The 14412-nt window shown below is 42.8% G+C and overlaps 1 protein-coding gene across 1 annotated transcript; it reads left to right on the top strand.

Annotated features, from left to right (window-relative positions):
• Window positions 1–10809: 10809 nt before the first annotated feature.
• Window positions 10810–12160, top strand: LOC143270569 (uncharacterized). The gene is made up of 2 exons (XM_076560925.1): window positions 10810–11735; window positions 12128–12160. Exons 1-2 carry the CDS (start codon window positions 10840–10842, stop codon window positions 12150–12152), a joined length of 921 nt encoding a protein of 306 aa, XP_076417040.1. The 5' UTR covers window positions 10810–10839; the 3' UTR covers window positions 12153–12160.
• The last annotated feature ends 2252 nt before the right edge of the window (window positions 12161–14412 follow it).

Raw genomic sequence — 14412 nt, forward strand, 5'->3', positions numbered from 1 at the left:
CTTGCCGCACCTCCTTCCCTCTGAGGGCTTGGAGGCATTGACCCTGGTCAGCGGCTACAGCATGTCACCGAGGTTGTACTCAATGGCATCACTTGTCCCCCAAACCACTGGCTCCTCCTTTTCCCAGGGATGGTCAGGCAAGGGTCTCTCTACACCAGAGAAGGTGACATGGCCATTAGCCAGGCACAAAACCACTGGAGGGAGCACAGGCTGCCTGCCACAGCCAGCACTCTTCCCACAGTCCCATTAGCTCTCACTGCTATTGGGAACTGAGTCAGGACTGGGATGGTGTGTCAGGTACATGGTGGTTACTGAGAGGCCACAAAGCTTCAGGAGCTCAGACCTCTGCTCCAACAGCCTGCCCTTCCAGGACAGCAGCTACTGCTGTCTCTCAGGGAGGGAGCCTGGAGGCACCATTTCAAGCAAAGAATGAAGGACACCTTGTGCATCCAGTAAGGCGGGAGGATGGGTGAAGCACAGTGTAAGCCTTTTGCTTTGTGTGCCTACAGATAACAGTCTAATAAAATCCACACTGAAGCATTAGTTGGCCTATGGTGACCGGAGCTGTGCTGGTCACTGATGCTGTCTTTATTATTGAACGATTCACTTCCCCAAACCAGCATGTGTCAGTTCTCCTGTGAAACAGGACATTCCCTAAAGTTTCAATTAAAAACAACAGCAACAAAAATCCCACCATGCTGTATTAAGAATTTAAGTGTGAAATAAAATATCCAAGCTCTGATATTAAAACTAGATAAAAAGGTGCTGGAGAGATGGCTCAGCCACTAAGAACTCTGGCTATTCTTGTCAAGAACCTGGCTTTGGTCCCCAGCATTCTCATGGAGTCTCACAACCACCTGTAACTCTAGTTCCAAGGAATCCAAGACAATCTTCTGGCCTCTGTGGTCTCCAGGCATTCATGTGATGCACATTCATATATGCATGCAAAATACCCATTCACAGGAAAAACAAAATGAGTGTTTAGAATATGTAAAATCAAACCTGTCCAAATATAACTATTGGAAATGGAGGAGGACTACCCCAGGATCACATAACACATGATACAATTTTCTACATTTGGATATTCTGGAAAATGTCTATAATACATCTTTATTTATTGCTACTTACTAAAAACAAAGAATCCTTAAAGTAGCAGTATTTTAATACCTCCCATAGGATAGGAATCCACAAGTCCAGCACTACAGGAAAGGGTCACAGAAAAGGGGGCTCAGCAATAGTTCAGTTAATAGAGATCTTGTATAGTGTGAAGCCCTGAATTAAGATTCTCAGCTCCTTATAAACTGGCCATGTTGGCCCATACCTGTAATCTAGCACTCAGGAGACAGAGGCAGAAGGAACAGAAGTTCAAAGTCATCCTTGGCTACTGGGAATTCTAAGCAGACTGAACCACATGAGACATTGTCTCAAAAAATAAAACAGAAAAATAAAAATTACAGTAATACTTACTATACCAAGACCCACATGTAGGTGCCAAAATTGATGACCAATAGTTTTTCAAACAACTTCCTGCAAGATACTTGTCAATTACGGAAGAAACAGTATCTGTAGCAGGGACAGCCTTGTCTCCCTGATGCACTGAAAAGAGCACATCCCCTCTGCAGCATTCCTGCTCAGATTGTAGAATCTTCCCTAAATCATGAGGAAGCAACAAACCCAACAGGAAACACACTCCTCAGCAACCTCTGAGCATGTCAAGGTCACAAGACACAAGGAAAAACCCAGAGACTGTCACAGGCTGGAGGAAACTAAGAAGCTGAGGTCTCTAAATGCCATGTGCGGTACTGACTTGCATCCTGATACAGAACAAGGTGATGTTAATGGGGAATCTTTTTGATTAACAGGAGGACTGGAGTTTGTTGACAGGATTATCTGGTGGTTAATGTTTTTGTTTTGGTAATTATTCCATGGTAGAGATGTGCTGACAGTGGAGGAAGCTGGGGAAGGGTACATGGGAAGTCAGCCCTATTTTGTTTATAATATTTTTGTATAGCCCTAAAATAATTTCAAAATAAACCAAGTCATTGAGTCAAGGGTGAGGCACACATTTGTAACCCCAGCATTTGGGAGTTAAAGGCTAGCCTGAACAACATGAGACTCTGTCTCAAAGCACCAAAACCAAAACTAAATCATTGCAAGTCATTTCCCTAAAAATGTAAATCTAATTGAAACAGATGAATTGAGAACTTTATATTAAATTAGAAGTATATCCACACAGAGAAACAAAGTCCTTCAACCTACTTCTCAAAGACTACAACCCTTAATGAAATATATTAAGGTCAAATAAAACTGCAAGAATAAAATAGTAATTCTAAAAACAGTGGCACACTCCTATGAGCCTAGCCCCTTGGGGGAGAAGGGGCAGTGAGGCCAGAGATTTCAAACCTGAGGCCACTCTTGCCTTCATAGTCTGTTTCAATAAAAAGGAAGGAAGGAAGGAGTGAGTTAAAAAACAAAACAAAAGAATGCTACCAGGTGAGGTGGCTCACACCTTTGATCCCAGCACTTTATTGTGGCAAAAGAAAAAGAAGCAAACACACAAAGCAATGACTTTACTCACTGAGCCATCCCCAGCCAGAGTAGTGGGTTCTGAGAGGAGGAATCTAGATCTTCAGCACAAAAAACTGGTTGTTAAAATTTTTTCATTTAATTTTTTATGTGTATGAATACTTTGCCTGCTTGCATGTCTCTGCACCATGTGTGTGAAGTGCCTGTGGAGTTCAGAAGAGGGTGTCAGATCTCCTGGACCCCAGTAGGCAGCATGGCCATGTGTATCTATAACCCCAGTTTGGGGAGGAGGTGGAGACAGACAGATTATGGCAGTGTGCTGGCCAGCCAGCCTAGCAGAAGTGGTGAACTTCTACTTAGTCAGACCCTGTCTCAAGGCACTAAGGTGGATCCTGATAGACAAGCCAAATGACATCCTACTCTGGTCTCTGAATGCATGTGCATAGGTGCACACACCTGCACATTCATGTGTTTGTGTGCCAGCATACCATGCATACATATGTATACAACACACACACACACACACACACACACACACACACACACACACACACGCATGCATGTGTGTGAGGACGAGCAAAGAGTCCCCATTTTTAACTCTTTGTGTGGCTTTCAATGAGATATAATTTCATATGATAGTTTTTTATTATGTAATAAAACCCTCCAGAACTTAATGGCTTAAAACATCAAACTATTTATTTGTGGATATATGTTTGTGATATTGTTTTTACTTGTGCAGGAGCACATGTCCATGTGAGTATGCATGCATATATATGTATGAATGCATGCATGAGGGAGTCAGAGAACCTTTGGTAGTGTTCCTCAGGTGCTGTCCATGCTCCTCCTATTCTGAGACAGAGTCTCTCTGCTCAGAACTCACCATGTAGGCTGAACTGGTTGACCAGCGAGATCCCAGGATTCACTTGTCTCTGTCTCTTTAGTGCTGGATTAGTCTTACACCACCACCATCCTCAGGTCTTTTCACATGGGTTCTGGGGTTAAAACTCAGGTCCTTGTGTTTGCAAGGTAAGGACTTTACCAACATAGTTCTCTCCCTGCCCCTGTTTCTTTTTAAAATTACTCTTAGCTGATACATTTCCTGAGCAGGTTTAAGTTTCTGCAGTGATTGACTGAAAAAGAAGTAACAAAAAATTGGTCATAAGAGGAAATTGTCTTTTTTTGTTTGTTTTTTTGAGACAGGGTTTCCATGTGTAACAGCCCTGGCTGTGCTGGAACTTGCTTTGTAGACAAGGCTGGTCTCAAACTCACTGAGATCCACCTGCTTCTGCCTCCTGAGTGCTGGCATTACAGGCATGGGCCACCACTGCCCAGGTGGAATTCTTTAAAATGGGCTCATTCATGATATATTGTGAACCACACTAAACTTTGCCAGAAGATCAGAGGGACAAAGCAACAAGCCACTGCCAGGTCTTACCTCTAGGACTCCTCAGCATGAAAAGTCCTCAGCTGATAGGATTCAGGTTGAATAAGCTTCCTCAACCAAAATGGCCACCACTGTTTGACTCTGTTTATCTCCTAGATTGAGTCAATCTTATGTAGTCCAGGGTGGCTTTGAACTCACAGACATCCAGACGATCTCTGCCTTAGGAGTGCTAGGATTAAAGGTATGTGCCACCACTGTCTGGCATCTATGTTTAATCTAGTGGCTTGTTCTGTTCTCTGATCTTCAGGTAAATTTTATTAGGGTGCACAATATATCACCACATTTCCACATTTTTCTCTAAAATAATAAGAGGAGGTTATAGCTAATATAAGAAAAACTATATACAAAAAGTATATACAATACATACAGTCAAGTATTACATTAACAATGTCCAGTCCATTAACATTTGACAAATTCAGACAAAGAGCTCCATTATTTATCCTATTTTAGTGAGTCCAAAATGTTGTGTCTAATTAATTTCCTACCCTAACTTGTATTACCAACCGAAAACTGTCTTTGAATGTCTTTCAGACTTGTACACTTACACCTCTTTAGTGAGTTTCTTTTCTGCATTTGTTAGCATGGAAAACTATAGCTATAACTATCTAGTCTTCAGAGCTCATGCTCTTTCTTTAAAATGTTATAAATACTTGATGGTGGAAAACAAACCTCGACAGATTACCTCCCAAAAGATAGCTTTGACTCTAGATCAAAATTTATTAAAATAAGCAATGTTCAGTTTAATTCTTATAGTAACAACGACAAGTACTGTGGAGATACACATAAGGTACAAAAAAGACATTTACACACTCAGACGCCACACTTTAACTTAAAACTTCTTTAAAACACACCTCTCCAGTTCTAGTATTCCAATATTCTAACAGAATCCAAAAATACATATCAGTACATATAGATAAGGACTTATATATATTCATTTCTGGACAATTAGTTCCTCATCATTTTTATCATTACTTCTCTGTTCCCTGTGAGAAAAATTACCTGAAATGAAAAATATAATGGCAGATAGGCTTATTTTGCTTCCTTGTTTTTAAGAGATATCATCAATATTAAAGAGCAGACATAGTAGGATTCAGGAGAGCTGCAGGTGGTGAGATTTGAATGTATCAACTCTTTACAGAGTAGAGTACAAGGAACCTGAACTGGAGGCCAGAACCTGAGGTAGGTAGAACCCTCAAAAGTCTGTGAATAATGACCTACTTTCACCATAGAGGCCAAAACTCTTCAAAATCCTACAATCTCCTTGTATAACCAGAACCTCAGTATCACAATCAACTGAATTAGAGAAAGAACAGCAGCCATAAGTAAAAATATCCCCAATTTCAGACACACACCCATCATCACATCTAAGTGTAGTATTGAGATGATATGATCCACAATGCACCATCCCTTAACATCAGGTCTGCTTGCTATATAACACACAAAATGTGGGTTCAACTCCACACCATGCATATGACTTTCCTCAGCAAAAGATGTCCCAGATGCAATATCCTCTGAGGCCCTCCCTCCCCACAGGACTCTGGGCATGCCTTACAACACTGGTCAGTTAAGTCGGAAACCTTGACGCACACTTCCTTAGGCCTCTCAAGTTTGCAACTCTTTACTTCCTGCAACACAGAACCATTTTTAAAATTCTAGTATGCCCTGCCACCATCTTAAACTGTACCCTGATGCCTTGGGTTATAGTTACAGTAGTCTCTTTGTGATAATCCATGGGAATTTGTCTGTATTTAATCACTCTCTAGCAGGGATCCATCTCACCAGCCTTTTCAGTCAAATACATTCCAAAGGAATTGTCATATTCTCATTTATAGTCTTCTATGGGTGCTCTTTTAAACTGAAGGGACCCCAAATATTATCACTGTGCACAGCTTAATTTTTCTGTTTAGTATTATACATCTGTCAATTCCAGGAGCTTTGTCATAAACTTCCTACAGCTTTAAATTACCAGGTTTGACACAAGATCACGGAATTACTTACTTCTTGTTATTATTTCTTTTGAGATTTGCACTTGGTCCCTTCCTCTCAGTTACCTTAGCTCTAACACCTGTCTGTATCCCTAAAACTTTCTGTCCTAGTTTTCAACCATCGAGTAAAATGAGTCCTGTCCACATATATGTAGAACATAGTAGAGTAACCCAGGGTATAACTATAGATGAAATTTCATACTACTTCTCCCCATGAATGTGTCAAATGACAATTACTCCTCTTCATGGCTACCTCCAATCTCAATGCAGGAATGTGGTCCCCTGTGTGCTTGCACTAGGCTTGTGCATGCTGTCACACTTAATGTGAGTTCATGACTCAGCTGCTGTGTTGTGTACCGAGGACACTGTTTCCTAGAAGTAATCAACATTGTCTGTCCCTTAGAATCTTTCTACTCCTCCACAGTGATCCATGAACTGGTGAGGAGGCGATATGATGTAAATGTCCCTAAGGATGATGATCATTATCCACTGGTATTCCATGTACCTTGGCCAATAGCTTGTCTCAGTGTTAGACACCACCTGCTCTGAATAGAAGCATCTTTTTGCATTACTTAACTTTGACATCACTATTTTCACAGTTTGGAATATAACACCTGTTTGATTAAAAATTAATAATTTAACAGAAAATAATTTTTAAAAAATCACTGTTTTTTTTTCTGAGCTTTGATTGGTCCATAGTATGTGACATCACACGGAATCCTTGTGATGTATGCTAGATACTAGCCAATGAAAAGGCACTGCCTGAGGCTGGGTTTTGTCTGTACTTCGGAAAATCTGTTGGTTGTTGGGAGAGCAGTTGGACTCTGTTATTTCCCATACACTTGACCTTTTCCCTGACCTGTTGGATCTGGACATAGTGAGTTTGATTCCCAAGTTCTCAGTTTGGGATTTTGTCAATTGTATTTAATTATTTCTTTATTTACATTATTGGTTTGGGTAGTATTTTTTTTCTATAATTCCTTTTTCTTCATCTCAACATATTTTCCTTCTATCACCTTCTTTTCTTAGTCATTTTTGGCAGTGTTCTTGTGTATTTTACAAATTTATTGTTATATATTAAATGCATAGGAAGAGTAATTTGATCATGACTGACATCTGGCTGTACTCTACTTTGATCATATTTATCTGCTACATTTTACTTCCCAACCCAATGAATTGGACAAGTACTTTGTCAAAGGGCCAAGTCCCATTAAATTGGACCTCTTATACAAAGGCTGTCCCCCTGCCTGCACATGACCTGCAGTGAACAAAATGTGACACTTGTGTTTGTGGAACTGGCATGTTTGTAGTAACACTTTCACTAATTCCAAGTTTTTTTCTGAATTAGGCATTCCATTCCACTGATGTCTGATTTAGGACCTACCTCAGTGAGGTGTGTATGCTATGCCCTTTGGCAATTTGTGTCTGTGTACGAATCTTGAGTGTTCCTGGTTAAAGATGTCTTGATCATGAAGTCTGGTCTTATTAATGTGGTGTTGAATTTGAGGTGAGCTATCAATTATTCTCATTCAGGTTTTTTCCAATCTGTCAGTCAAGGATATTGGCTGATACTAGGATCTTTTTGAAATGTCTTATATGGTTTGGAAATTGGGGTAATATTTCTTTCATGAAATGTGCTTGAAAGTGTACCTTCCCTCCGTTTTATGGACTACTGAAATACTGCGGATCATTGCTGCTGGTTGTTGAGATTGGACAAGTTGATTTCCAGTTTGTTAGTTTTGGATCCTGGGATCTAGATTTGCTGCTTCATATTTATATTTATGTTTTTCGGTTTTCTTTATATTTATTCTTCTTTTGTACACTACATCCTGACTGCATCCTCCCCTCCCTCCAGTCTCCCAGTTGCCCCTCACCTCCTCTCTCCACCAGATCCACTGCTCTCCAGTTTTCCTTGAGAAAAGAGCAGGCCCCAACGGATAGCAACTAAACATGGGATAACGAGATTCAATTAGAGTATATTTAAATTTTGTTTTTTTTTCTTTTTTTTAATGTGTAAATGCTTTTGAAGAAACATTTAATTTTATGTTCTTTGAGAATTTCATTTTATTTTTATTATTATAAATTTTCATTTTACATACCAACCACAGATTTCCCCGTTCTCCATCTCCCCACCCCCGAGCCTCCTCCCAACCCACCCCTCATTCCCAACTCCTTCAAGGCAAGGTCTCCCATGGGGAGTCAGCTGAGCCTGGTACATTCTGATGAGGCAGGTCCAAGCCCCTCTCCCTGCACTAAGTCTGCACAAGGTGTCCCACCATAGGCACTGAGTTCCAAAAGCCTGCTTATGCACCAGGCATGGATCCCAATCCCACTGCCTGGGAGCCCCCTAGCTAGTTCAAGCTAAACAAGAGTCTCGCCTATCCAGAGGGCTTAGTCAAGTCCCATGGGGGCCCCTCAGCTTTTGGTGCACAGTTCATGTGTCCTCTAGTTTGGCCAGTTGTCTCTGTACTTATTTCCATCATGATCTCAATGTCCCTTGCTCATAGAATCCCTCCTCTCTCTCATTGATTGGACTCCTGGAGCTTGGCCTGGCCTTGGATGTGGATATCTGCATCTGCTTCTATCAGTTAATGCATGGAGGCTCTATGAGGACAGTTAGACTATTCACTGTTCTGATTACTGGAGTAGGACCGTTCAGGCACCCTCTTGACTATTGCTAATAGCCTAAGGTGGGTTCATCCTTGTGGATTCCTGAGAACTTCTCTAGCACCCTGTTTCTCTCTATTCCAATGATTTCTTCTTTTATTATGTTATCTCGTTCCTTGCTGTTCCACTCTGTCCTTTTTCCAGCTCAACTCCCACCCCATTCCCTTATATTATCATTCTCCATTCCTTGCCCTCCATTATCCCACCTCACCCCCAGTTTGCTCATGTAGATCTCATCTATTTCTCCTTTGGTGGGCTATGTATGTGTCTTTCTTGGCATCTTCCTGGTTAGCTAGCTTCTCTGGAACTGTGGGTTGAAATCTGGTTAAACTTTGCTTTGCATCTAGTATCCACTTGTGAGTGAATACATACCATGTTTATCATTCTGAGTATGGGTTATCTTGGGATAATTTTTATATATACACTTTCATAAGCAATTGCATGATACATTTCCATACATGCCTATACTGTACTTTGATCATGTTCCTCTGCACTATGTCAGTCCCCCACCATATCTTTGTGACTGATACTGTGACTTTACACAAGCCTAGCCCTCTCCTTCCTGTGACCAGGAGAGACAAAGTAGTCAAAAAGACTGTTTCTGTTTGTGGACCTGCCTTGTCTCCTAAAAACTATATCTAGTTTAGCTACTTTCCTTATAACACAGCAGTTCTCTAGTCACTGTACTGAGTGTGGATTCTTCCCACAGTCTCCTTATGTGCTATGCTGTTGTTCCATTTGTTACAAATGTTACTTCTGCCATTCTGACCATGAACAAAGGCTCTTTAGTGTGTTGCTGAGATGGGGGTGAAGTATGAGGGACTCTCATGAATGATTTTCATATCTATGTTCATCAAGGAAAGGAGCTCACACTTGCTCCATTTGTTGAGCTTACTTGGTGGTCGGATCAGTCTAACACTGGCACAGGGATGAGTTTGGGTGTGTTCCTTTGCTTTTTCTTTCTTGAAGTATTTTCTATAATCCTGGTCTTCATTCTTCTTCAAAGCTTTGAATGATTCAGGGAATCCATGAGATCTGGGCTCTGCCTTGTTTGGAGCTGTTTTTGTTGCCAATCCACACTGGTGTTTATGACTTATGTGTTTAAGTGTTTTTATTTTATTTTAACTCAATATTCACACATGTCTAGGAATTCCTTTCATATTTTATAATTTTCTGGAGTATAAATATTGTAACATCCTAATGACCATCTGGACTGTAGTTGTATTAGTTACAACATCAATTTTTCTATGGTGTTATTTTTATCTGACCTCTCTTTGTTTGCATCGTGGCACATCTGTGAACAGAGCAGATCATTCTTTCAGGATTCTGAGGATTTTCCTTTGCTTACCAAATTTACTTATACCAACTCTGATCTTTCCTATGATTTCTCATCCACTGCCTTAGGTTTGGGTTCTTCTAGTATTTTTATATCCTTGAAGAGCATCATTAGATTGTTTGGGATATCTCAATTTCATAACAGAGAATCCAAAGCTATGTCCTCCCCTTCTAAAAGTGCATTAATCTTTTTCTTTTAGCATTGTGTGGGGCTGAGATTGCCCTCAAGATAAAGTGGTTGAAATTGATCAGAACACCATGGGCAGCCACATGGATGAGGACTATCTTGAAAAGGATTTCAGGATGTTAGAAACTCTAGGTTGTGGTTCCTTCGGGGAGGTAAAGCTGGCCTGCCACCTTCCCACACATACACGAGTGGCTGTCAAGGTCCTTGAAAAAAACACCAACACTGTGGCTGACATCAGTACTGAAGTGAACATTCTTCAGTCTTTAGAACATAGGAACATCGTTCGATTTTTTGACATGATCGACACACTGTCAACCACTTATCTGATTATGGAGTATGTGGCAGGAGAAGATCTGGAGAGCTGTCTCCAGGCACTGGGCTGTCTAAAGGAGGAGGAGGCTAGAGTGATTTTCCGGCAGGTGGTGTCAGCGGTCCACTTCCTCCACCAGAGACACATTGCGCACCGTGATATCAAATTAGAAAACATCCTAGTCGATGCAGCAGGAAATGCAAAGCTTTGTGACTTTGGTATGGCAATTGAAATCACAGAGGGGCAGATGTTGGAGGAGATCTGTGGCTCCTTGCTCTATTGGGCCCCAGAGATCTTGGCAAGAAAGCCCTATGATGGACTGGCGGGTGATATGTGGAGCTTGGGTATCGTCCTGTATGTCCTGGTCACAGGGCATTTTCCATACATGGAAGAAACCCTTGAAGGTATGCACAGGGTTATCACCACCACAATGTGTCCCATTCCCTACCATCTGTCAAAACCCTGTTATTTCATCATTGCCCGGCTACTCATGGTCCCTATCTGGTACCGATTCACAATCTGTCAGCTTGTGAAAACAGCATGGCTGGGCCCAATTCAAGAACATGTACTGCCTGCCACCAAAGAAATCCTGCCCAAGGTCGTGGAGACCATGTGCACCATCGGCTATACATGTGAGGAGATTGTTTCATCCCTAACTCACAGGCAAGAAGATAATCATGTAACAGCTACTTGCAACATTCTCAAATATCAGCTGAGTGGTGGGGACAGCCATCAGCAAGAGCAGATGCCCTGGTTAACCAACAGCCCTGCAGTTCCTGTTCGCCTCCCTCTCCCCTTGAAGAGAGCCAGTGAACCAGCATTTACAACCAGTACACATGCTGGGAAGGGTCACTTTAAGGAGAAGGGTGTGGAGGAAAGAGGCAAAAGATGTAGAAGCTACACCATGCCTCACAGATCCTCCTTCCTGGTGGTGCTGTCCTCTTCAGACAACACAGTCCCAGAAAGAGATGCTCTTATGGCTGACGTCATCACTGCTGCAGAGGACATTGCAGTCAACAGGAATTCTGATGACCCCCTGCCTGGCAATCTCTCCTCCCCTGAATCAGTCTTGGATGAAACACCCACAGGATTTCTGAACCTGGGCTTCTGTGAAGAAGATTCATCCCAGGAGCCAGACATTCCCAGTGACCAGCCCCAGGTGGCACCCACAACATCTGGATCCAGGCCATTCAGGGTCTGGAAGCTGGTGAGGAAGCAAATTTCCCATGCACTGAGAGCACTGTGCAGCTGCTGTTGCTGCTGCTGCCTGCCCACCCCAAGGTGAGCCCTGAACCCTTGCATCAGGGGCCACAAGGAAAGAGAGGACAGTGGAGACGTATATGGAGAACAGTTGGGCCACACAGATGAATTCCTATGTTGTCTTTTCAATATGCCATTTTAATATCCTTATACCCACTCAGAAGGCCCAGAATTTGATATGTAGTACATTAGATGGCAAATTCACAGCTTCCTGTTCATGTAAAGTCCTGGAAGGTTGAGGCAAAAGCAGATAGCCGAAAATGGGGACGACAGGGTGGGAAGGAAGGGAGGAGAGTTTTTTCTAATAGGGTTAAAGGTTCAGAATGGAGGAATCAGGAAGGGAAATATAGCACAGAAATTTATCTGCCAAAGTCACTAATAGAGGTGCTTTCACGTTTCTTTCTCCTTTGAAGTGTGGAAACTGAAATGGCCCAATAGAATTCCAGACCTGGTGAGGAGTGACTGCCATAGAAGTGAGCCAGAACTCATCTCGAGAGTGCCAGCTCCCTCTAACCCAGGGCCACTCTGCATCTCTTTCAGCTCAATTCAGCTTCAGAACTGTTGTGGGACAATTGGGGTTCATAAAGCACATGGACCCCATGACCCTCTACCTTCCTAGATTTGGTTGTGCTTGTAGGACCACTCACACTGCATGGAAAACAGCAGCCTCTACAACCAGGAAGGACTTCATACCAATCATGGCTGCTCATCATCTTGGTCACTTTAACCCCTCCAACTTACTCTGTGACTGCCTTTTGGACAAAACAGCAAGACCTGTGTAAATCCTCTGGAAAATGGAGGTGGGTGAAAGGAGATAAAGAGGACTAATTGGGGAACAATTTTGAGACAGGAATAGAGAACATGAGAGGTGGTGTAGAATACGGAGTAGAGTCTGTCCTGAGGAACTTCTTGTCAACAAAGGAACATGAAAGAGATGTGTTGGCTGACCTGTGACAGGGGCCGTGCACAGTCTACAGCAGGAACAAACCTCCCCTGAAGTGCAGAGTGGGAGGGAGCTAGAAATAGCCAGCAATGAGGAGGAGAGGGCCTGGTCTGATGGTTCCTAGGATGTGTCAAGGCACACAAGTAGGATGCTGTCTTGGAAATAGCATCCTGTTCATTCCTACAGAGCTGGGGTATAGCAGGAGAAAAGTGCAGTGCTATTGGTCAGTGGAGTCCTATTCTCCTCAGTGCTGAGTAAGTCTTGTCTGTTAAAGTCTCACTAAAAGAGACACTTTCTTTATTCTTTTGGGTTTTATTTGGGGAAAGTGAATTGAATTAGAGTCTTGGTGTGGTTTAGTGCAACAGCAAAGATCCACGCTGGAAATCTTTGTCCTGTCTGATGATATGTTAGGCTACAGGTTCCAGTATCCATCCTCCAGGTTAGGGTCTCAGCTGCCATCTTCCCCATCCTTCACCTCACTGCTGCCCCTGCACTGTTGCTGAACATCCCTGAGAGTCAAATGTAACATCGACCCAATGAATGTCTACATCTGTCCTGGTTCCTGTGGGACCAGAGTTCCATGACATCAAAAAGGGCTGCCTCTGTCAACAGGACAGACTGGCACATAGTCCTCAGGTTTCCCTCTTCTTTGATTCATTCATCACCTCCAAACTGCTTTCTGACTGTCTTTCAGAAGAACTGCAGGAACTGTAAATCCACTGGGAGATGGGAGAATGGAGATAAGGGGGAGGAAAAGGGGAAAGGAAGTGGAGAGGATGGAGAGGAAATGAGAGGACCCGTAGAGAGAGGGTAGAGTCTGTCGAGAGGAGCTTACCTGAAATGAGTCAGGAGAAAAGGAGATTTTCATGGGACAGGGGTCTTGAAAAGTGAGACCAGGAACAAATGTCTCAAACAGAGCAGAGTGTGACCTTGGGTTTATTGCCAGCCATGAGGAAGAAAGACCCTGCTCTGATGGTTCCTGGCATATGTCAATGTAGTGAAGTATGAGGCTGCTCTGGAAAGGGCCTTCCATTCTAGGCTACTGAAGAAGGGTCTGACAGAAGATGAGGGTGGCTCCATCATGTAGTGGAGTCCTCTGCCGCTCCTGTCTGTCATGTCTTTGGCAGATCTGATGATGTCTATGTCTTTGTCTCCATAGCCTCCTTCATCCAGGATTCCCTTGCTGTCTCCCACCTCCTGATCCAAGAATCTTACATCATTTTTTCCATCTCATGGAGGGATTTATAACTGACTTTTGACCTTACATTAACATTGTTCTGCTCCAATGTGGGAAGGTCAGTAGGCCTTGCCAAGCCTGATCCTGGGTTGTTGTCTTTACAAGGCCATAACACTGGACTTCTCTGTGACCAATGCCCACCATTGGGGTCAGGCTTACAAGGAAACCTTGATCATCATGGATCTCTTGATGACAGCCCCTGGTGCAGTGTGAAGCACTGGTTGAGGTGTAGTTTCTGAACTGTTTTCAAGGACACCTTCCAGGTAGGGAGCAGATCACTGAGTTGGCAAGGGGAAATGAACTCAACAGCAAATCCAGGGTCTAATTTGTGTGAATCATGGGCCTGCAGGTAAGTTTGAGTACAGTAAGTGTCTGTGTGTGGTAGAAGATGAGTCTCTGAAGCCTGGTCTGGATGTGGTAAAAAGGATCCCATGAGGTGGCATGTGCCAGCATCCCTGACACAGAGGGAAAGTTATCACTGACTTGCTCAACTGAAGAGCAATGGGAGACTGAGAGAC

This window comes from Peromyscus maniculatus, chromosome 23 (assembly GCF_049852395.1).
Source record: "Peromyscus maniculatus bairdii isolate BWxNUB_F1_BW_parent chromosome 23, HU_Pman_BW_mat_3.1, whole genome shotgun sequence".
Classification (NCBI taxonomy): Eukaryota; Metazoa; Chordata; class Mammalia; order Rodentia; family Cricetidae; genus Peromyscus; species Peromyscus maniculatus.

Coding starts and splice junctions, on each gene's coding strand:
- LOC143270569 (XM_076560925.1), top strand. CDS start 10,840: ATGGAAGAAACCCTTGAAGGTATGCACAGGGTTATCACCACCACAATG. Junction 11,736..12,127: donor TGCTGCCTGCCCACCCCAAG/GTGAGCCCTGAA, acceptor TCTCCTTTGAAG/TGTGGAAACTGAAATGGCCC.